The sequence below is a fragment of the Schistosoma haematobium genome, chromosome 6 (assembly GCF_000699445.3).
Source record: "Schistosoma haematobium chromosome 6, whole genome shotgun sequence".
In the NCBI taxonomy this organism is placed as follows: domain Eukaryota; kingdom Metazoa; phylum Platyhelminthes; class Trematoda; order Strigeidida; family Schistosomatidae; genus Schistosoma; species Schistosoma haematobium.
Window position 1 is genome coordinate 20,204,716 of NC_067201.1, and position 26,317 is coordinate 20,231,032.

A 26,317-nucleotide genomic window follows, 5' to 3' on the forward strand; every position below is an offset into this window, starting at 1 on the left:
TTCTTCCCGCAACTCATGTAACAGGGTATGGTGTCTCCAGCCACACCCTTCGACAGCACACGACCTCGGCGATCGACAGTTTTTTGCTACGTGGTTTGCCTTCAGGCATACATTACACAACTTGTGTCTAAGAACGAATTCCTTCCTTTCTCTAACATTCTTGTCTTTAAATTTCTGACATTGATCTAAAGAATGATTACTGGAGCACTCCAAACAAGATGAACTGCGTAAGAGAGCATTATCATCACTAGCACTCTCATAAGATATTCTTGCTGCATTGTAATCTGTACTAATTTTCCTTTTAAAACGTCAACATCTCTATCGTCACTATTACTACCGCGGTTGACGAGTAGGCCGTATCTAGTATTAGCTATATCAGCTTGCTCCTTTACAAAATCAACAAGATCGGTAAACAGAGGCTCTCTGCCTCCTCTGATAATCTTATAAGCTACCTTTAGCCACTCTTGTTGAATGTGCGTTGGTAATTTCAGAACCATAGTTTCAATAGTTCTAGAAGAGTTCAAATCAGAAACGTAATTCATCTGTTCGAGAGTCAAACTACATGCTTGCATTTCTCGAGATAGTCTTCTCAAACCATCCGGTTGATTTCTCCTTATATTGGGAAGTTTAACAAATTATCGATAAATGTGCGTGCTACGACGTGTTTTTGGCCAAACGTTTCTTCTAAAAGCTTTAGGGCTTGATGGTAACCTATCTCTGGTTCTAGTATAGTACAATGAAGGATAGCGGCTTTCGCTTCTCCGTCACAATATTGAATCAAGTAATTTAGCTTAGCTCTAAATCCAATATTCTCACTCCCAATGCATTCTTCGAAATTTCTAATGAAATTCCAATAATTTGTCGGTGTACCATCAAACCTTATGACTTCTCTTTTGGTAAATACAGATTTTTTAATATTGTATTCTCACTGTTGCTTACTGATTGGCCGGAACCTTCGCATCTCTGGCAGCGTAATTTTTCTAGTTCAATTTCCTTTTCTAACTGAGTTATGCGCAACCTAGCTAACTCTAGTTCTATCATGCTGTTGTTTTTGAGTTCGTTCTTTCCAAGTTGATCCTCGTCATAAACTCCTGAATGATGTGGTGATAATTCTGGAATCTCATCGGAATCGTAGTGTTTATTGGAAGTCATTTCAGTAGGTATATCGAATGTACTGTTCGAAACTTTGTAGGAAACAATTTCCCACAGATTCAACTCTAAGCTAATCTCTAGACTGTCGAATACAGAGTCTTGGTTTAGCCAAAGTCAGAACAAGTAAGCTATTTGGCTATATAAACTTTATCTGTTTCTAAAACATAAATTAACATCATTAGCGTACAAACAAACAGTACGGTCTATTAATACAGAGAGAAACAGAGACAAATAACATACCGAACAGTAGCTAGAGAATAGGAAAAATGAGTCAACAAGCCAATATTGGGTTGACATTATGTAACCGGCCTATATGATTCCCTACCACCCCTTTTAAAAAAATTGTGGGGTGTGAATGAAAAATTTAGGTATCATTGATTGGTGGACTTGTTTTGCAAGTGTGTGCTCAAGTGATAATGAACAAACATTTTGTTACCGTTAATAATTTTGTGATTGGTCGTAATCTGTTCATCTTTGTAATCTGATTAGTTGAAATCGAAATCACATCTGGAGCTGTGATTGGATACCAGAATTTTCATTTTTTACATTTGAAATTTAATGATAATGAATAATTTTTTTTGTGTAATCTTAGTCTTGAAAAAATTTAGACTTTTGAAGAAAAAGACACCAACTTAATTGCATTACCATGCAATCCTACTGTTAGTGAATGTGTATTGGGATCAATTTTTGTTTTCCGATCAAGTATACCTTGAATTGAAGTCGTTAGTTATCGGAACAGGAATAATCATATGTATCTCAGTAAAAGAAAGTTTTTGGGAAAAAGCATCTGTAAACCGGTTTGAATATTTGATAATAGTGATTACTGAATGAGGTCGGTAGTCAAATATTTAATACCAAATTAATAAACAAATTATCACCAAAGTGTGTGCATAGGCTTTTTTGTAACACACGGTGTGTTAATGGGAAAAAGAAATCAACATATCAATAAATCATCATGATAAATTACTGGTTGCAATATGTATAATTCAGGTGAACCAACCGTAGACGATCATTTAATGAACTGACTTTGACAGTATATGAAAGTAGTAATAAATTTTCCGAAAAAGACACTTAATATTTAGTAAAGGATTATTTTGTAAATGTTCATTCATAATGAGAATTAGACAACGTTAGATTTAAATGTGGTTAAATTGTAAAAGTCCATTGAAACGGCTTATTGTGTTCACTTGTAAATTATTTGTAGTTCTGTATTTTAAAATTAATTTTTTGGTCGTAATAAAAACTAGTTTGTTTAATCAGTCATGTGTGAATATTGTTAACCGCCGTAATATGAAACCTGAATTATCTAGACATTATGAATGTAACCATTTTTGACAAGCATTTGAAATATCAGTTTCATGAAGTGTAAATGAACAAGCCTACGTCGTCTGACTGACTCAACAAATATTTATCGACTTTAAACGTATAAATATGAGTAAGGTCAACTGTATCAATGAACATTTACAATGCTATTAGTATTATTTATTTTCCTTATTATTATTATTATTATTATTATTATTATTATTATTATTATTATTATGTCAATTGACAAGATTCAATTCTTGTACTATGTATTTCATTGACACAAAATTTTTTGCATTTTCAATTTTCCTATAATGCTTAGTCACTTATTGTGACTGAACACTTTACTGCAAATCATCCCGACCTTTAGTGAATGACCTTTTTAATTTGTAAATATATATATCGTTACAGATGTAAACGTTAACCATTGTTAACACATTACATTGTCAAATTCATAAATGTCATGCCTTATTTTTGGACTTTATAAAATAATAAAATTATGGACTAATAACTGTATAGTGTGATGATGAAGTTAAGGAAAACGATTGTTTCCTAAATTATTTTTGATTTTTGAATATTTTAAGGGAATATTTAACTGGTACAACGAGATTGTACCAGTCATAAATAGTTGATGAGGTGTGCAAATGAATACGGTGATATAATCAGTAGTTATGAATAACTATGGAGGCTTAGTTTACGATCAGACGTACTTCTTACGTACGCATAGTTCTGGTTTCAGGAAATTTTAATATAAAACAAGAATATGAAGTTCTTGTTTTGTGTATCTATGAAACGGATAATATTCTTATTTCTTTTTACACTTACTGTATGACCTTTTATCACCATCATCATTTCAATGATGATGGTTTCAACTTGTTTTCAAATGTCATTATTTTATTCCTAAATAAGTTAATTTTCTCAATTTCGTTTACTTCTCTATGAGCTTTAATCACATTCATCTTTGTAATTATCTTATTACATTCACTAATAAATGTCATCATAAGTTTATTGACCTAACGACAAAATTACGATTTTCACTCATTTAAAATATTCCTATTAAAATGTACTCAAAATGTACTTTTATTAGATAGTTTACAAATGTGTTACTAAAACATGAACGCTAATCACATTATTTTCAATATAAAATTACTAGATTAGTCTTCATTAGATGACAAAATCTTGTCTACGTTTTCTTAACCATTATATCTAATAAACGTTAGAAACAAGTTTACGAATACATGAACGATAATCGCTTTTCCACTATTAATCTCTAAGGGATATCTAAATTCATGAGACATTAATAAGTGCTTAATCACTTGACCTTTGCGGCGGAAAAGTAGTAGATAAAAAATAATGGAAATCAAATTGTGGGTGGCCCTGAAAAGGGCCTTTACTCGTTCTCGCGGTCGAACGTCATCACTATTAGTTTGTAATGGCGCCACAGATAGGACAGTGCACTGCTCGTACGTTCGGCGATGGGTCGTAGGCACAGAAGGTATGAAACATTGCTTCACATCTACAGAAAACCCAACCAACCGCATCACCGGTTTCACACGGAGGCTGCGCAAGATTACAGATGTCGCAGAGTCGATTCTCGTCATGCTCTTCTTCATTTTCGATGTCCCGTTCAGTTAACTCTTCCGAGTTAATAGAAATTACTTCCTCCTCATCGTTACTGAGCGTTTCATCCAAATCAACAGTTCCTCGTTGTATAAACTGGCACTCCGACATTCGCCTGATTAACGCTATCACCGCATTCTTCATGCTTGGCTGACTCAGTTGCATTGGGAAATAATTTTCAACTGCAATATGAGTCAGATAACCATCATAGTGTAACCACCTGTCACAAATTGACTGTACGTTCACTTCGGTGTTACTGTGTATGCAGTAAGCCAATATGTGACGGCATGGTAATCCGTTTTCAATGAAGAATGGACACGAGCACCGGCTAGTGTCGACGTGTACGTAGTACGTCCCCGTGGCGTCCATAGCGGTGAATAAATCTTCCGTCAATGCAGACTGCGTTATAGGAATGCGAAGGTGTCGCTTCAGTAGTTGACAGGCAACTGGTGTCAGTCGTTCCTGAAGTCGACGTACTTCCGGCTCCTCACCAATACCGGCTTTCCCCGACAATCCATTGAATATTTATGTAATCTTGCTTCCATCCAATATCCAGTACGAAGCAGCACATTGAAAATGGATCTGAGAACCGGTGTTTTTCGATTAAGGTGATACATCTTCAAGACTCGGTGGCTGGTCTCGACGAAGTTCGTATTATTCAGTTCAAAGAGAGTGGATGGCGGTCGAAAAGCAGTGGACCATTTGTGTTTCCGTGGTAGAAGGTGGTCTCTGACGTATCTGCCAAATGTTCCGTCCGACATTTCGATTAACGAAAGTACGTTGTTAAAACTACAAAATCATGTTATGTAGATTTTGATTTACCTTTCAACCGTTCGAGTGAACATGAGGCGAAAGAACAGTTGTACAATTTCTGATCGCACCCTCTACAATAACGGTTACTGGGTTAATGTTAATGAACGAAACACTTACCCTCTTTATCACATTCCGAACAAGGTGTACGCGACACAGAATATGGTGTGCATCCGGATACACCTGCGTAATAGCAGCAGCAATTGCAGGTGAATCATCGGTCACAATGCCTACCAGTTGTCGACTGTTGGTACACCGTTGGAAAAAGAAGAGGAATCGAGAAATCAAGACCGACGTTTCGCGACTTAAAAAGGCAATGCACATGGGTATTGCCTTAAAATTCATATCCATGGCAACGACTTGATATAAATGGACGTTCTCGTTATTAGTTTTGTACGTCCCGTCAAAACCAATTACGTCACAAAAGTGACCAGCCAAATTCACTTGCTCAGCAGTCATGAAGAAGAAATACGATAGACAGTTCTCATCGTCCAATTCGTATTCGCAAAGCCCACCCAAGGATGTTATGTGAGCTTTCAATTTCCCGTAATCACCTATAGTGTACATTATAAATTGGCAAATTCCGTACCAGGAAGGTTCGCGTGTGAGAACACTTTGTACCGCATATTGCAGACATCTTGAGCGGTCAGACATTTCCCATAAGATTGGTAAGCAAAATTCCTGATGTGGAATGCAGCGGTACCGGAAATCAGCAGCGGTCTCACAGTTTCAAACTCCCCATCCGTTAACCTGCGCATCCATGAATTACCCTGGTACCTCAGGGAATTGCACTCGTGATTGTGATGTACATTCCCACGTACAACAGTCCAATAGCCGTCTATAATCTTACAAAACATAAATGCTGGACATTGGGTGTTCATAGAAGCCCTTCATTAAAAAAAATTATAAAACAATTTACCAAATTACCTCCTCCGTCTAATACGTTGTGACGAACCGCTAGATCTTATACGCCCATTTCGCCAACACACAAATTTAATGTAGGATTTTTGATCTCTGCCAATATGCGAATCTCTCACTACATAATGACTGTAAGTCGATCTTTCAAAATTTGTGATAGTGGTCTTTAACGCTTCAACCGATGGAAACGCAACCAGAAACAAGGTAGTCAAAAAGACTTCCTCCATTTCCGTTACGTGAGAAACACCAGCGCTCGTACTCGGCACGTTACTCTGCTCCATAATGACGATTGAGATTGTGCTTCGTCGACAAGTACTGATAATTTATAACAATTTTCAAGACATAACTAACCAATTAAATCTAATTTTTGAAACTAGCCATTTCATTGGACGAAACACGGGATGAAAAATATTGTAATTTGGGGTTGGAAAATTTTTTTTTTTAAAAAAAATGGCCGGTCGGACAATATTATTCCCAATATTGTTTTACAATGAACATTAAACTGTGATTGGTTAATAAAGAGATACAGTCGTACAAGGTCAAAAGGAGTTGATGTGGTGGTGGGCGTTTCCCTTATTATTGGTGGGTTCGTCTATCAATCACATTTTACAGTAATAGTTCCAGAAGAAATGCTGTTGAGTGTTGAGTTTAGTTAATCATGAGATTGCGTGGGATAAATAATGAGTTGGGTACTTGAAAATAAAATATATGTACGATTTTCATTCATTATTATGTATTGTTTCATGATCCTGGATTACAAAACTATCAACTTCGCTTGACGTTTTAACTGGCACAGCTCTTAATTAGATGTATTATCGCTTTATTTGAAAGAGTCTTGATTTAAGATTGGCTATCAGTTGTTAGCCAAAAGTTGCCATGGTTGACTCCAATTTAAACTGTTTATAAGTTCGTTGCTTCTATAGACTCGTGTGTAATTGTTTACTTTTGACGTCATCGTTATATTAGAAACATGACTGACATTTGTATTTATGCACGATCATTTCACAAAAATCTGACCCTTCACTGTGGAATGAATAACTTTTTTATAGTCACTTAATGGCTTGTTCTCATAGAAGAGGTTAAGTAATAAGTAGGCAATACTTATATCTATTTTTTTACTACACTTCAAGACCACCCACTAGGTCCCTCCATAGGAAAATTTATTCGATTGGTTATAGCAACTGAGCCTCGAACATCACTTTTTTTGTTATGTACCAATGAGTAGAAGAATTGTGTTTCTCTGAAGAAGTGGCTTACATTTAGTCACGAAACGTCAGAAATACAATTTTTCTACTCATTGGGACATAACAAACAATACATTTATTACTAACTCTTTACCGAATTCTCATTTTATTTTATTTTTTGTTTCTAAAGTCACATCAATCTAATTACATGAAAAACAACCATTCATATTAACTAGTCGATAATAGAATGTTACCGGTTTTCAAGAAATTCCTAATCAACATCAAGAATTTGATAAATTTGAAGTGAAGGGAACTATAGAGAAATATTTTAGCTTGTTATTTATGTATAATGGGATAGAAACTATTTTAAGTCGTTTAACATTCTAGTAGAATTTTAATTCTTAGATAGATGGTGTATGACAGAATTTAACTGTCACCAACTATCTTATTTAAGAAGATAATGACATGTTAAGCTTGTCTTTGTTTATGGAGTTGATTTCTTGAATTTCCACTAATCTGTTTTTCAAATTATATAGATAAGGGGAAAGTCTTACTTCATGTACTACTGCCCAATATTCAATGTCCTGTATTCATATTTTTCTATTTCTTGTGTACTATTCAGGCTCAAGTTTATGCTGAAGCGCCGAGACAGAGTATACATAATTTCGAAGGAACGTTCGTTCGTACAGATGTCAATCCTACTTCACCAACAGATTCTGAAGCATCAGAAGTTTCATTAAATATTGATCACACACTCTGGTCCAACACTGTACTGGCTACTGGAAGTGCTATTGGCTTGGTCATATACACAGGATCAGAAACACGTGCAGTAATGAATTCAAGTAGAGTACGCACAAAACGTGGGAAAATCGATCAAGAGATTAACAATATCACAAAACTCTTATTCTGTATCCTAGTACTTCTAGCTCTTATCATGGTTGCACTGAAAGGTTTCAGTGGATCTTGGTATAAGTATTGGTGGCGTTTTGTTGTTTTATTCTCTTACATTATTCCTCTGGCGTAAGTGTTTTCTTTCTTTTAGATAAACATTTTGTACTTGCATGAATTATTTTTTTGTGCACAAGTTTTCTTAATTTTAAAATACATTTTATAGAATTCCATAATTACCCCGAATGCCTTTGTACGGCCGAGAGTGGAGAGAGTCAACTCTCCCTCTCTAAATGCTCTCACATGGCCACATGCATACAACCACTGTCAGGGAAGTCCTTCTCACCGCCTTCTCGTGGCACGGGTGTTGTTTACGAAATTCAGAAGTCGAGAAGCGAATATCCGGCGCTTTAACCGGGTTGGTGGACATGGAGTATCTACCTAGGAGAGTTAGGCTCCAGGATCTTGAGGGACCAAATGGTGTAAGAACCAGCTGTTGGTCACCGGTTACAGTGGGACTGCATCTCCTGACGTTGCTCCACTGCCTTATGGACTAGATCTATAGGTCGAAGGCTTTGGGTGTGGCCTCTAAGAACAACACCTGTTTCGGTTTGGGCACCCAGCCCTCACACAAACCGAATGATTTATGTGGCTCATATCTATCTGGTGCCTTCTTGTACCTATGTTTATGTGTTTAAATAAATAATAAATAGAATTTTATTCATGACATAGAAAGTTTGATAAATTTGTACATCAATACAGTCTCGGAACATAAAGGTAGAGTGATAACATTGTGAAGAAATAGAGAAGAGGCGAAGATCGATAAATATAGGAGTGAAAAATGGTGTTAATTCAAGAGAACAGTCTAATTAAACCATAAAACAAATTAGATCCCATTCAGTTGTAGGATGCATCCTATTTTTAAGATAAATGCAGTAGAAATATACAATGAGATCGTTACTCGCTTCTGTTCTGAGCCATATCAGGTAAAGTCTCACGCTACTTAGTTGTGTAATATTTTTGACTGCAGTTGGACATTAATAAGGAACGAATCAGCGGGTCCTAGTCCGACAACCATCCTTCATTCTATGATAACTTCTCCCCTTTTTTCATGAAGTTAAGGCGTACGCAAGTGGATGTTCGTGAAACATGTGTAATTCTTCGTAGATTGTGTTTCGAGGCGATGAGACTAGTCAGCTTATCGATACTGCTTAAGTATAGATTGCCAGACATCAGAATCACTTACATGGTGTTACTACCATATGTGAGCAATCCTTTGGAGACAACAGAAGAACTAATGGCCAACCAGTTAAATGTGACATAGGTTGTTCACGAGTCAGGGGGTAGCACGACAATGTCACTTTATTTGTTAAGGAAGTCTAGTGAGATTCTGAAGCTCTCACTATATTCATAGATCCTCGGTAAGTCATCTCAATATCACCCTAATACAGTAATAAGCGAAGAAAACTTGATTGTCCACGATATATTCGTGCGCGATGACGGTCAACGAAATCAAAGGTAATGTAAAAGGAAGTGATGCTTGATAATGCCAGACAGTTTAGATTTGTCAAGGTTGTTTTTTCTAAATATCGCGTACTCACATCGACTGTGAAACCATTTCGATTCTTTTGGACTTTTTTTCACGAGCGGGTCTTTTTCTTTGAATGTTTGAAAACATTTAACTTCAACCGGCTGACGTTACATAAATATGTTCGGTGGCTAGCAGTAGTATCCAGGAGCTTGTTTCGTCCTACTTGGGACTCGTCATCAGGATGTACCTTTATCCCGGAGTTAATGTTCACTCCTGGACTCGAACCCAGTACTTTCTACTTCAAACGCCATCGCGTTATTCACTTAGCTACTGAGTCCTGATAACCACTTGTTCGTGCAATGCGGTGAATTTATATATATATATATTCTAGCTTAGGTTAATTCTACTGACTGTTACTATTCATTAGGTCTGAAAGTTTGTGGATTCGAACATTGTAGGGATCAACATTTAATACTGATGGTGTATCCCAAATTTAATTGAAAATGGTTCTTAGGTGATTCCATACTAGGTGTTTGTCAAAGTGTTTACGTTCCAGAACAACTCATTGGTGGTATAATTTTTATTTGTGAGGTTTTATTTTACTGTAAAGAATCCATCGTTCATTATTATTATTATTGTTATTATGAAATCTTTAATTCTTCCAGATTGCGTGTTAATATGGATTTGGCAAAAATCGTATACTCTTTTATGATAATGCGCGACAAATCCCTGCCAAACTGCCTTGTTCGTAATACTAATATACCTGAAGAATTGGGTCGTATTTGTTATTTAATGTCAGATAAAACTGGTACACTTACACAAAATGAAATGGTTTTTAAAAAGCTACATTTAGGCAGTGTAGCTTTTGCATCAGATTCCATGGAAGAGGTTGTCCAAGGATTGCGTAATCATTTTACTGCTGGTTCCACAATCGGTAATTTATCAGATCAATTAACTCGTCAAATTCGTCGTACAACCAATGAACGTATGGCTGATGCAGTATTAGCCTTAGCTATATGTCATAATGTTACACCGATGACAGAAACTTATTCAAATGCTGGATCAATTGATGTACCAGGTGGAGAGAGTAAAGAAGCTATGGCTATGGTAAGTAATGTACGATTAAATAGAATTCAGAACCGTTCATTTTTATTTTATCGATCGAACCGAAATACTGTGCTGTTAATTACCGATCTCTTTTTCTCCCCACGAAATTTGAAGAGTGATCCTTGGAACAGACTAGATTAGTTGCACATTTTAATACGGCTTGGACGTTTTTAAGACCTAAAGTGATCCGACTTTGACAATATTGACTCCATTCATTACTTGCAGTCATATCTTGTTTTTATTTTATGGTGAAATCATCAATCTCGCTGTACTATCTGTTCGTTCAGTTAGATATACATGAGTCTCAGTCAGCCTCAAACTGCATGCTTATTGCTTCAAAAGGTAGAATATGATCTTCTAGTCCATAAACATTCCTTATACTTCGGGGTTAGTAAGTTTAATCCAGAAGGAAGTCAACTTTAAAATGTACACTCTAATTTTGATTAGTATCCGTTAATCAAGAGATTGATATTTTTAAGTGAATACTCCTCTGTCAATCAAAGTGACAGGTGTTGGATTGCAATTTCAGTGAAGGCATTGAAACTGCTTGAAACAAAGCATCCATTTTTAATTCTGTTGTTATACCTAACTTCTTACATGTTGTAGATTCGGTGATTTATAACTCTTTAGGATGTTGTTGAAAGTTTTTTGTTCAGGTAAACACATTTAAACTGGTTTTGTATTAAAGTAGAGCATAATGATGTTTTTGTCTGTAACGACGATAGAATTCTTGGAATTATAAAGCCAAATATGTATGTGAATGTCATACAAATTCAAGTAATTTTACATCTCAACGTGTTGTAATTAATTGAGAACAATCAATTGAACGTATATTTATCAACCCGAAAATTAAATCTTTATGTAGTAATAGGCTATAAGCTATGTATGTTGTGTTGAAACTCACTGGAGACAATGATGTACGGTGGCGCAACTTCGTGAATTGGTTGGAATTAGACATTAACACCGTTGGATGCCCGCTCGGTGGTCTAGTTAGTTAGGCGCCTGGTGCGAGACTGACAGGCCCTGGGTTCGGATCCCGCTAGGCGGGGTCGTGAATATGCACTGCTGAGGAGTCCCACAACAGGACGAAACGGTCTAGCTTCAATTGACTCATGATCCCAACTGTTTAAAATAATAAAATATGATGACAAAAGTCTTATCAATAGCTAAACGTTGGAAATAGAAGGTCAAACGTGGGTAAATAGACTTGGAATAGTCATCACAAAACATTAAAATCATTATGTAATGAGAAGTGTGTAACTAATTAGATAGTGAAGAATACAAACGGAAAGAGGCGGAAAATTACAAACAAATACTAGATGTCAAAACAAGGTTAATGATAACAAAAATAGAATAAAATAAATTAATAATAGTAATAAAAATTTAAAAAATCGTTAGTTAAGTTAGAACTGGTCATGGAAGGGGTAGGGGGGTTACGAATCTCTTCTGTACGCATAAATTGGAGTTATATGTACGAATTCCTATGGCTTCAGCTATATGTAGGAGGTGGGAACGAACTCCGTTGGGAAATGATGGAGCTATACGATAGGTCACTCGTAATGATTTCGATTTATCTACAGTATGACCTCTATCAATAACATGTGCCAAGATAGAACTGCGTATTGTTTTTATCTGGCCCTTTATAAACAACACATATATTGGGTGTATTCATAATTTTCTAGGTAGAATTATCTGATCCCATTGGTTATCAAGCTAGTTCACCTGATGAAGTAGCTCTTGTTTCATGGACTGCAACTGTTGGTGTAACACTTGTGTTTCGTGACTTGCACAGAATGCGATTACGTCTACCTAATGGTATGTTCTCTCTTCTATTACATTTATGACATATTCATACTAATTGATAATTTAATTAACCTACTAAACCTAATTATCAATATATTGTCCTAAATGTTTTACGTTTTCTTTTCTTCAGACTCTTTTGTTGAGTATGAAATCTTGAATTTATTTCCATTTTCATCGGAATCTAAACGAATGGGTATTATTGTACGTGATTATTCATCCAAAAGAATAATATTTTATGTTAAAGGTGCAGATACTGTTATGAGTAGTCTTGTATCCTATGTGGATTGGTTAGAAGATGAAGCTGGTAATTTGGCTAGAGAAGGATTACGAACATTGGTTGTCGCTTCGCGTACTTTAACTGAAGAACAATACTCAGATTTCGCACAACGGTACACATATATATTTCTAGTGTTCATTGTTTTTCATTTTATATTTCACATATATTTAAAATTACATATTTTCATGTGCTTGTTTCATGCGGTAATATATACTATAATATCTATCTGTACTGCTATTGCTCTTGTAAATTCAACCACTACCGATTTATGTTTACTAATAGTGCGATAGCAAGTGTTGTAAGTAGCTCATTTTAGTATTTGGCAGCTGGCAACCACCATATTAAGATCTTAAGATATACTGGTAGTCTATAATTAGGGTTTTCCAATTTCCCTAGGTAGACTAACCTTACCATGCCAGACAGGTCGGTTAAAGAGCGGTAAGACTAAAAGCAACAAACCTAAGGTCCGAAGTCGAGGTCGTACTGTTGACTGTACAGAGGTGTGACGGCAGTAAGGTGCTTCCAGCATGACAGCGATGCTGCCTTCCCACAAGGAGGGGTGGGGTTAGAAAAGGTCGACCCTAAAAATGCACACCTCGCCTTATCCCACAGATATCCGTCTTCGGCGGTAAGGTCTCGACATGTACGGAGCTGACACGGAAATTACCCACAAAATGGTCGTGTGTGACCGGCCTCAGGCAGTTGTCCCTTGGGCACTGCGGTCACGCTTTCAGGTCACTAAGACCACCTCTAATCCAATTTCCTTTTCATGTACCTCCAGAACAACCTTTCCACGGTGTGGGCAACAGTGATGTGATAACCGCCCTCATACTTATAACAGCAATCAAGACCACTGTTGTACACAATCTAAATGTGTGTACTATGAATCAGTTCATGCAAGAATTTCCATTACCATGTTTTGCTTAATATCAGTTTACATTCCCTGTATTTTACTTTATTTCTGAATTGCTTGTTTTCTTTTTTTTCACATGTAGATACCATAGCGCTAAAATGTCTTTAACTGATCGTGTCGAAAAATGCAGTCAGTTGTAGCAACTTTAGAAACAAATTTAGAAGTTCTCTGTTTAACAGGAGTAGAAGATAAACTTCAAGATGGAGTAAGTTGATAGGAAGTAAACTGTTCATGTCAAATATTTCATTGTATATATAATACATATTAAAATTCTTCAAACTATAGTGTAGTGAGCGTGAACTCCGGACGTGTTGATTTCAAGTTTTATTACTATGGAGTTAAAACTACACGGGTTTTATTTACAACTTTTAGATCAACATCAGTAGTTAAACATAATAATAAGGTTATATGGGTGCACAAGGTTGTTTTCTATTCAGATGTTGTTCTTTATGGTAGTAGAATAGATATATGGTTAGTCAGTTATACACAAAGCAGAACCTGGTATATGTGTACGTCAGTTCAAGTTCCCATACCCTCTATTGGCACAGAGATGAAATCGTCAGGGAAAATCCAGTAGTAGTAGTACTAGTACTAGTAATAATAATAATAATAATAATAATAATAATAATAATAATAATAATAATAATAATAAATTCCCAGTGGTAATAAAAAAGACTAGGCATCTAAAAAACAATTTGAGGAGAAAATATGAACTAATCAGATAATAAAGGAAATTTTACGAGAAATTTAGAAACTTAGGATGGATGCATCTGGACTATTGCGATAGATTTTTAGCCATTCCATTTAAAGTCTTTAACTATTGGTTGCGATAATCATGCGGATCACAACTAGATAGTCTGTACCTACCTACAGTCAGTGTTTTCATGGACGTATGCAATGTTTTGGTTCGATCACCCCTAGCTTTCTTCCAATCTTCTCCTACACTCTCCAACATCGCGCGTCTGGGTAGCTGGTGAATGAACTGTGCCTAGGAAACTTAGCTCACTCTTGTACAATGTATAGGACTTTCAAATGGAACTTTGTATTAGTTGTTTAGAAATTCGCCTTCTTAGTACTAGACGACGATATACATTTTTATTCCTTGCGATTTCGTCCTAGTAATATTTTTATCTTTCGCCTCGATTCGATCCGAAGCAAAATTTATCTCACCTAATCGGTTGCTCTACGTTTGAACTCAAGATATAAATGTTTAGATGGAAGTATAATCTGGGTTGAATTGTTATAGATCACAGAGTTCTTTTGAAATGTAGGGATTGATTTCATTGTAACTTCAAGGGTTGCTTTTAGATAATCAACTTCTCATAAGTATTTGCGCTGCATTCATCTATGTTGTTTGTGATGTACAAATCTTATCTGCATTAGGGTCCATGCAAGTATCTGACTGAATTAACACTGTCCACTGCATATTCTACTCTCTCTCCCCGTGATTATTGCTGAACTAGTATTGTGGTGCGTGCTACTTATATTGTTATAAGTAGTATATCACGCGAATTTAAACGTAATGTCTGGCAGCAGAAGATGAGGGGAAGATCAAGAAAGGAAGAGCGAGAACACAATGGAATTTGTAAGAAAACGCGTGAACAATGGAATGGGATTGGTGATTGCAACGGAAAACAGTCCAGTTTGATATGATGCATTGATATTTTGCAAATTGACGATTGACTTTATGGTATTCAGATTTTATTGAGATTGTCTGTAATTTTTGTGCTAAATACAGCCGGTTGTCCTCAGCTGTGTTCTCCTTCACAACAGTATTACCTAATATTTCAAACTCAAAATGTAGTGAGACAGGCCTCAAAACCCAGATCCTGTGTTGGAAAGTTAGTAGTTAAGCAATAGAGTTGTGTTACAAATAATGCCTAAGTATATGAATAGTCGATTAACTTAGTTATTATTTCTGATTATTCTGTTAAGAAGCTTTTCTGTATATGTTTCGTAAACTTTCGTGCCAAGTAGCACTTGACTTTATATTGCTAGTACTTTTTCTACTCAGGTATTTGCCTTGATAATCATTTATCTCGGTGTACTAATGTGATATGGAAACTTGAACCAATGCAGATATGTGCCAGTTTCTACATCACACCTGACTGATAATAACATCCACAATATACTTTTGTAGTGTCTCCATTCTATTCGATTGTATATTTTGTTTTTCTTTCTAAAAAATATTTAGGTTCGTCCTGCATTAGAAGCATTAAGAAATGCTGGTATACGTGTTTGGATGTTGACTGGGGATAAACTTGAAACAGCTGCATGTATCGCTAAATCTTCTCGTTTAGTCAGTCGTGATACACCTATGTATATATTCAAATCAGTTAGTGGTCGAATGGAAGCTCATTTAGAATTGAACGCTTTTCGTAAACGTTGTGATCATGCCTTATTGATAACTGGAACATCAATGGAAGTAAGTAAATTTGTTTTCTCACTATCTCACGTATATATTATTTATTGTTTTCACAAATTATTGTGATTGTTATAAACTGAGCACATTGTTTGTTTGTACAATCAGTATATTATCCCTCATGATTGCATAGTTTTTTAGTTAACCAAAGCAGTAATAAACATACGTGGTAACATCTGGAACACAAGTACCTCAGTCTTAGTTCTAGATAGCTATTCATTGTGACATCCTTGTTCTGACTAACCACTAGCTACCCACATTACATATCTCACGACAATTTTATATGTTGTCCCAGTTATATATCGTTTCTCTAATGGCATACTTATAATAGCTGGAAAATGTGAATAAAATATTGCTTGTCGTGTAGTAGTCATTTTATGCTTGTTAATGTATTCATTTTGTCTACAAAAATTACATAATAGCAACTGAACTGATTACGTGAATACCATGGTACACCTCATCTAGTGTTATGCGTCTGATGATAGTCATTTGTTGTATTGTTGTATTGTTCAAATTGAATTACACGAAATCAATTTCCAACCTGTAGTTTATTATTCGAAATTCGATATTTGAAATCTGTAATGGCTGCTTCGGTTTGGGCACTCGGTCAATATCACAGCCCTCACACACAACAATGATAACTACTAACTGGCCTCATTGTTACTGTGTGGTGCATTGTTTATGTGTTCAAATAAATAAATCAATAAGTAATAAAACATGTCTCTTTTACTAATGGGGGGTTGGTTGGTATGTCTTTATTTTCAAAGTAAATCACTTTCTGTCTGAAGTTTATCAACATTTTTCTCAACCCTTACAAGTTGGGCACTTATAAGGAATATACATACTTCTTCAGGTTTTGTAGTTAGTTTCCAGTAATGATGATTTACTATGAATATTGTATAAAACGATACAAGCAATAGACTTGAATATTTCACAATTTTTTAAACTTAATGCAAACAATGTTAGATAATCGGTGGGTTTTAGTTATTGCATTTTTGTTGTTGTGATAACATGAATTTAACCCTGCTTTATTTGTAACTGTCGGAAAGGCATAGTGACCATTTTTGTCTAATAATATAATAATAACTCTTATATACACTGTATTTTCTCTTAGTGATATATATGTCTATTTGATTTACACACATGTGTATTATATAAATTCACTGATATTGACCATAGTTATCATGTTTTTTTTTTGTGTTTTTTTCTGTGTATAAGACATGCTTAAGATTTTATGAACATGAATTTGTTGAATTGGCAAGACAATCACCGGCTGTAGTTGTATGCCGTTGTTCACCGACACAGAAAACACAAATTGTCACTTTATTAAGATATCATACAAAAGCAAGAGTAGCAGCTATCGGTGATGGAGGCAATGATGTTGGCATGATTCAAGCATCTGATCTGGGTCTTGGTCTTTTAGGTAAAGAAGGTCGACAGGCTAGTCTAGCATCTGATTTTAGTTTAGCACAATTTAAACATGTTACACAATTGTTACTTGTTCATGGAAGAAATTGTTATAAAAATACTGCTGCATTGGCCTTGTTTGTTATTCATCGAGGTAAGTATTCTATACCTATATGTATGTACTTATACATGTAATAGTAACAAGCTGAAGAGAATGTTTGAATAATAATGTGTTTGTATGTTTGTGAATTAACGTTGTCTGTGATTGAGTAAGTTACTGAAGTTTTCTTGTAATAGAATAACCTGAACAGGATGCACTCAGACAATGGGCTTCTATTACCGATTCATTGAATATTGTTTATATTGGTATTATTGAGGTAGAATAATCCTTAGAATAGTTCAACTGAAAGGTGGCTTTTGTATGCTCAAAGTAACTGAGTGTTATTTTGAGTTGTTTTAGTTTGCATTATAGCCTGTCTGTTGTTATACTTATAAAATTAACAATTGAATATACTTGGCGAATTAAAACCAAGGGACTTCTGTGTCACTTTTACCTTTGCTTTTGTCTATTTAATGATGATGTAGTGGGAGTAGTTAATGATTATTATGATTTTATATCTTGTTAACATCTTAACAGGAACGATTAAAACATTAGGGTTTCAGATTAATCTATTGTAAATTCTAGTTATGAACGTTCGAGAATGTTTTTAATATAACTACTCGACAAATAGAAAGTCGAATAGACCGGACATTTGTCAGACAACAATATTTCAATGTTAATAATTCACACGTTAATCATTGAGAAGACAGGACTTTCAAGAGCGCTTTATATTCTTTACAAAAGTCAAATTTGAAAGTGAATAACTCTGTTTTTATGGTAATATTCAATGAACTTGAAATGGTGGAGAAGATTTGTAGCTCAGGTGGATGATTTTGATCAAGTTTTTTTTCTCTGAACTGGATGTTGACCTTAAACCTGCCAATGGTCAACAACAAATAATCAACATTGAGGTCTACAGGACAAGATGTGAACCACATGTAGAGAAGTTCGAACACTTCCCTTCTACCTGAAGTTTGTGCTGATGATGTTGTTCAGAAGAACGATGAAACGCTCCACAACCAAACCATCCAGTTCAGAGAACAAAACTCTATCAAACTTCAATGAACTTGGAGTACATAACAAAGTTAACAAACTATAAGCAATGAGAACCAATTTAGATAACAATATATATGTTCCAAATTCTTCATAACGATGAATTCTAATTAATTAATACTGTTTTTTTCCTTTTAAACTGTTTAATAACTAATTCATTGTGCTTTACAGTTTTTTTATTGAGTATTTTCAACTACAACATTCATCTTATTTCTTCGTCTTCTTCTTCTTCTTCTTCTTTTTCTTCTTCCTGTATTAACTTACAACAACAATTTAGATCTCTTTCTAAATTATATTTCTAGTACATTTTGGCTTTAAGAAATAAAATACGATCGATTTGTTTGGTAGTGTATGTTTTGTTTTTCTTTCATGAATGTAATCTAATAAAAATATATTTAATACACATTATAGATTAAAAACAAACAATGTTTCTGGTTATGTTTATTATTGTGTTCCTGTAGTAACATCATTGATTTTAGGGTTGTTAATCATTGGTAATAATTAGATTTTCAATGTTTGTCTAACTTAAATAATCAGTATAGGGTTGCCAAGATTGTTGAGTTTGGATTGATATCATGAATGGATCAATGTTAGACCATCTTTGAAAACTTGGTAGCACTGGAAGGCCGTTTCGTCCTAGTATGGGACTATTCAGTAGTGAGCTCCCACGATCCCTCACTCCGTCCAGTGATTCCAGATTTTCAGTGGTCTAACATTAATCCATTCATACTATCAATCTAAACTCAACAATCTTTACAACCCTATACTGATTATTAATATGTGTTCCGTAGTAACTGGCCTGAAGATAGATTTCCTGGAGTTTTAGTGAAAAGCTGTGACCAGTGGCACACAACCGTATCTCTTGTGAGGCAGTTACTCAATGAAGACAATGGTGGACGGTGGAGCAATATCGTGGATTGGTGGAAGTCAGACATTAACACCGTTGGGTGCCGGTTCAGTGTTCTAGGGCTCCAGGATCCTGAGGGAACAAATGGTGTATGAAATAATTATTCGTCACTGGCTACCATAGGAATGGATCTCCCTACGTTGTTCCACTGCCTTGTGGATCAGACTTTTAGATCGAAGACTCCGAGTGTGGCCCCCTAAGAAAACCATGTGTTTCGGTTTGGGCACCTAGGCAGTATCAAAGCCCTCACACAAATCAATGATCAATATTACTAGCCCCCTTGTACCACTGTTTATGTGTTCAGATAAATAAATGAGTAAAATTAAATAGTTTAATATTGAATATTTCATCTTCAGTAATACCTAGATGATTAATATTAACCAAGACAAGCGAGCTCATTAGAGAGTTTCCCCCTTAAGTCTTTATTTAACTACACACTGATTGTGTTACGAGTTACGTTTTATTAATCCAGATATGAAAACAATTGGTATTGGATTGATAACCACACCCGTAGTTTTAGGGAGTTGCGCAAAAAGTCATTTCCAAAATCAATAGCTTTATTTCCTTTCTAGTTGTGTTGTTTATAGCCTCAAGGATTAAGTTTACCCATTTCATACTCAAACTTGTGATAAATTCAGATCTTAGGATTTATTTGGTGCATCATGATTTGATTATCACGGTTTTCTATCTTTTAGCTCATATTACCTACAGTCATCAAGTAGTTTTTTTCTAACTGCTTATACTCAATTAACAATGGTCTGTTTGGGTCATTAAAAAAAATACTCATTTAGTTGGTTCACCTCTTATCGTGAAACAGACTTGCTAAATCCAGTGCTTTCAGGTTTTCCATGGTGGTCTAGCTTCAACTGACTCATGATTTCAACCATTTAAATTCATAATTATCTCTTGTGCTACTTAATTGGACTAAGTAATATGAGTTATTTAATATTAAGTTGTAGAACCACGTCATTTGAAGAATAAATAAAATCAGGTAGCGCTGGACATAAGTATGTCGGTCTTATTTTGATGAAGTGTCGATCTTAACTTCGGAATTGCCTGACAGTGTGTGCTTATTCGTAATTATTCACATAGGACTGAACCTAGGTTCATTCAGATCTCACTACGATGGCGATGTGCAGCAGTGAATTATAATCTAACAATCCACATGTTCAACTCTCATCAGTTTACTGTAGAGCTTAACTACAATCCTGTCATCCCTAATGACGACCGTGTTTCGGACATGGTTACATTTTGTCAACGAATAGCATTTTCATTTTATCTTGAAGCTTACTAGTTTCATCTACAACATTGTTCCTTTTCATTTTAGGTTCCATTATCACAGTCATGCAAGCGATATTTTCAGCCGTTTTCTATTTTGTTGCAATACCGTTATTCCCAAGTTTTCTATATGTTGGTTATGCCACAGTGTTCACTATGTTCCCTGTATTTTCATTGGTGCTTGATAAGGATGTACCGGATCGTATTGCTCTAACTTACCCTGAATTATATAAAACTTTACAGAAAGGTCGTGAATTAACTTTTAAAACATATTTCATCTGGCAGTTGATTAGTGTTTATCAAGGTTAGTATATATATATATATTCGAATACATTGACAGCACCTTGTTTATTCATCATGATGTGTAAAGTTTATTATGATTCATAGTAAATTGAATAGGTTGGTTTATTTGAGCATAGTATGCTCCTTATGAGAATATGTCAGTGCTCATAGTAATGATTTGTTTTGCAGGCTGTTAAACGTTTAGGGAAAAGAATTTTTCTGTGTTCTCAATTGTTGAGTATACTTATTGATTTGAACATCTTTCAACTTGATTATTTATACACTATCTGAAGTGGATGGTTTTTGAAAACGTCACATTACTTTTTCTGAAAGTTTATACTGTAGAGTTGTCAATATTGATTTTAACACTACTTCGTTTCCTGTTTTTAGCGGTTTGACTATTTGTGAAACTTTCACCTCATTCTGATCTGAGATGTATTATGTTGAGGAATATAAAGGTTCTTCTGACAACAACATCATACTTTTAATTTTAATATTCTTCCTATCATATCTAGACAGTGCAAGTAGAAAAAAAAGCGTAACTTAGGAATCCTTTAAAGTGTATGTTTTAACTTAGATGATAGACAAATGGACATCATGAACATAGAGCCCGGCACACATATTTGTTGACCCAACTGGAGGTGCGAATCCTTATTTTACGCGTAAATTTTGTTGTAAGATTTAAATGATATGGTTCCTTTCACTCCGATTAAAAAGTCCTTGATTCATATGATATAACCATTCATAAATCATCATTGAATTATCTCATTCACAATTTCTTTGTTAAATATCTCTACTGAAAGATCGAAAGTTCTGGGTTCTGAACTGTAAATGTTCACTCTTGTGGAGTCCTATACAAGGACGAAATAATCATCCAGCGCTTCCAGGTTTTCAATAGTGGTCTAACTTAGATCGGGTTCATAATTCCAATGAAACTCAACAATCTTTATAACCACATACTGAATTATTCTCATTGTTTCATTTATTTAGGTAGTGTTATCATGTATGGTGCATTGTTACTTTTCGAAGATGAATTCATTCATGTAGTAGCTATCACATTTACAGCTTTATTATTAACAGAATTACTTATGGTAGCTATTACCATACGTACATGGCATCTTCTAATGATTTTAGCGGAAGTTATCAGTTTAGCAATTTATATAATGGCTTTGATTGTCATGAAAGCATATTTTGGTAAGTGTATACTTTCGTTTTCCCCGTTTTTTTTAAAATTATGTATGTATTAATCAGATATATTTCGATAGAACAATGAAAAGATGGAGTTGATCTGGCTTCTTATTGGATTTATTTGATCCCGTTATTCACTAACTTGATTTAAGTCGGTAATTCTATACTAGAATAGTCAGGATATATATTTCGACAACAGTCATTCATAACAGGATCCAATTGGAATCAGATAAGGGGATCACAAAAAACATATCAAATGGAATGTTTAAATAAGAATCAATGTATTTGTCTCCAGTGTATTTTTCTTCCTAATTTATTACTGTTATGATATTTTGAATATGTAATTGTGTAAATGAATAAATACTTCATTAGTCTAATATGTATAATGTCAACTAATTATGTTACATTATATATAAGACACTTTTAAACTTTAGAATATACTATACTATCTTGTTGTTAACTAAAACTATCAGGACAAATCAATCAAATTCCAAGTTTGTACCTATTGAATTTGTACACAAAATTCATCTATCCATATGGTAGCTACACAATTATTTGTTTATTTATTTCTATTTCAACACATAAATATTGGCATAAGGAGACACCGAATACATATTCGGGCTGTGATACTATCTGGGGGCTCAAATTCAAACAGATGGAGCCAGAACCGGAGCCTTCGACATAAAGATCTAGTCCACAAGGCAGTGGAGCAACGTAAGGAGATGTAGTCACGTGGTAACCGGTAACCAATAATTGGTTCATACGCCATTTGTTCCTTCAGGATCGTGGAATGAAGGTTTTGCAACTCACCTAGGTGAATCCTCTGTGTCCACCAACCCGGTTAAAGCTTCGGACATTCGCTTTTCGTCTTCTCAATTTCGTAAACAACACCCGTGGTGCGATAAGGGAGTGAGTAGGACTTTCTTGGAAGTGATTGTATGCACGTGGCCATGTGTGAGCATTTGGAGAGGGAGAGTTGACTCTCCCCACTCTCAGCCGTACCAGGGCATTTGTGGGTTTAACAATCGAGACTACACAATGTTCTTGCATTATAGTTGATGTCATTTTGTTATGAAACATTTAAACTTGATTTCTAACTCTAATTACTAATTTTGAATCTACTACACTTATACTTAATCCTATTTCAAATCAGGTAAATGGTTGAGATTTATCCAATAGCGTCTTTGGAAATTACTTAAAGGTTGTCCTATACTTTAGTCCCACTACTTTTTCAAGTTTAATTCATTTGACTCATAATCAGATTTTTATATTTAATCCTACAAAATAACTCGTTTGTTGTACTCAGCAAAGTTTTCAGTTCTTATCCATGTATTCCGTGAATTTCAGTAGACATGTATACATAAATAACTAAAAACCATTGACTTGATGGGTTTATTACACAAATAAAATTACCCTTGCTTACTCTAAACACAATTTCTTATACTAAACCATAGCAGTAGTATAAGTAATGCACTAATAAATGATTGTTCAAATCTTCGTGGAGGATTCGTATTTACATTTTGTAACTCTCTGGTTAAAATTTGTGTTCCCTCAACTCATACAAGATTCTAATTCATGTGATTTACTTTAAGATACAGTCTAAATTTGAGAGCTAGTCATGCTATCCGGTTGCTGAGTTCGAACCTCTTACGTAGTGTTTGCAAGTCAAACAACTTTATTAATGAGTGATCTCTTGTAAACACAGTCTCTACACTTCTTATACCTTTTTAAGGTTAGTTTATACAATCGATGTTGTTAGACAGGACTGTGACACAGGGTAATACAGATGTAGTGGAGTAAGTGATCTACTATGTCGAGCAAGCGACTTTCGATCATACATCTGAATTTCAGTCCATACGAGTTCTTCGTATAACTAATTTAAAATGACAACCACCATACAAACTTTTATTTTGTTTTCCTGTAATGAAAACCATCAACACAGTATTTCAGTAATATTGATTCGAAGTCGATATTGTCCTTCAGTACCACAGTCACAGATCGAATCACTGAGTTACTTTGAAGTATGTATTCATTCTAACGGAATTATATGCTCGATGACAAGATGATTGTTTGTAGTAATAAGATAGCGTTTAAAACACTTAACTTTCAATCCATCTGTATGACTAATTTGATTCTAAGCAGTCAAATAGTATCACGTTAGCTCTCATACAAATAACCTTCAATTAATTAGTAATTTAAACTATTTGTTTATTGTGTTATAAGTGAACGTTTATTTCAAATGGATACCATATTAGAGTAAGACTGCATTGAATTAAAAATTCCAAAGAGCAGCGGTTGAATACAACATAACATTCTTTTCTATTCCATTATCGATTAGTTCAGATTGAAATCCTCCTCCTCCTCCTCCTCCTCCTCCTCCTCCTCCTCCTCATCATCATCATCATCATCATCATCATCATCATCATCATCATCATCATCATCATCATCATCATCATCATCATCATCATCATCATCATCATCATCATCATCATCATCATCATCATCATCATCATCATCATCATCATCATCATCATCATCATCATCATCATCATCATCATCATCATCATCATCATCATCATCATCATCATCATCATCATCATCATCATCATCATCATCATCATCATCATCATCATCATCATCATCATCATCATCATCATCATCATCATCATCATCATCATCATCATCATCATCATCATCATCATCATCATCATCATCATCATCATCATCATCATCATCATCATCATCATCATCATCATCATCATCATCATCATCATCATCATCATCATCATCATCATCATCATCATCATCATCATCATCATCATCATCATCATCATCATCATCATCATCATCATCATCATCATCATCATCATCATCATCATCATCATCATCATCATCATCATCATCATCATCATCATCATCATCATCATCATCATCATCATCATCATCATCATCATCATCATCATCATCATCATCATCATCATCATCATCATCATCATCATCATCATCATCATCATCATCATCATCATCATCATCATCATCATCATCATCATCATCATCATCATCATCATCATCATCATCATCATCATCATCATCATCATCATCATCATCATCATCATCATCATCATCATCATCATCATCATCATCATCATCATCATCATCATCATCATCATCATCATCATCATCATCATCATCATCATCATCATCATCATCATCATCATCATCATCATCATCATCATCATCATCATCATCATCATCATCATCATCATCATCATCATCATCATCATCATCATCATCATCATCATCATCATCATCATCATCATCATCATCATCATCATCATCATCATCATCATCATCATCATCATCATCATCATCATCATCATCATCATCATCATCATCATCATCATCATCATCATCATCATCATCATCATCATCATCAATCATCAATCATCAATCATCAATCATCAATCATCAATCATCAATCATCAATCATCAATCATCAATCATCAATCATCAATCATCAATCATCAATCATCAATCATCAATCATCAATCATCAATCATCAATCATCAATCATCAATCATCAATCATCAATCATCAATCATCAATCATCAATCATCAATCATCAATCATCAATCATCAATCATCAATCATCAATCATCAATCATCAATCATCAATCATCAATCATCAATCATCAATCATCAATCATCAATCATCAATCATCAATCATCAATCATCAATCATCAATCATCAATCATCAATCATCAATCATCAATCATCAATCATCAATCATCAATCATCAATCATCAATCATCAATCATCAATCATCAATCATCAATCATCAATCATCAATCATCAATCATCAATCATCAATCATCAATCATCAATCATCAATCATCAATCATCAATCATCAATCATCAATCATCAATCATCAATCATCAATCATCAATCATCAATCATCAATCATCAATCATCAATCATCAATCATCAATCATCAATCATCAATCATCAATCATCAATCATCAATCATCAATCATCAATCATCAATCATCAATCATCAATCATCAATCATCAATCGTCAATCATCAATCATCAATCATCAATCATCAATCATCAATCATCAATCATCAATCATCAATCATCAATCATCAATCATCAATCATCAATCATCAATCA

At 34.7% G+C, this 26,317-nt stretch overlaps 1 protein-coding gene across 2 annotated transcripts in view; it reads left to right on the plus strand.

Annotated features, from left to right (window-relative positions):
* The window catches only part of ATP9A_1 (ATP synthase subunit 9), a 52,455-nt gene that overhangs the window by 22,785 nt on the left and 3,353 nt on the right, over positions 1–26,317 (plus strand). For both annotated transcript variants that reach the window (XM_051217081.1, XM_051217082.1), the window contains 9 exons: positions 7,609–8,006; positions 10,071–10,512; positions 12,195–12,327; positions 12,446–12,704; positions 13,588–13,710; positions 15,700–15,930; positions 17,146–17,488; positions 20,722–20,976; positions 21,945–22,148. In XM_051217081.1, coding sequence (XP_051065719.1) covers positions 7,609–8,006; positions 10,071–10,512; positions 12,195–12,327; positions 12,446–12,704; positions 13,588–13,645 — 1,290 coding nt within the window. In that variant the 3' untranslated portion in view covers positions 13,646–13,710; positions 15,700–15,930; positions 17,146–17,488; positions 20,722–20,976; positions 21,945–22,148. The remainder of the gene's footprint in view (positions 1–7,608; positions 8,007–10,070; positions 10,513–12,194; positions 12,328–12,445; positions 12,705–13,587; positions 13,711–15,699; positions 15,931–17,145; positions 17,489–20,721; positions 20,977–21,944; positions 22,149–26,317) is intronic.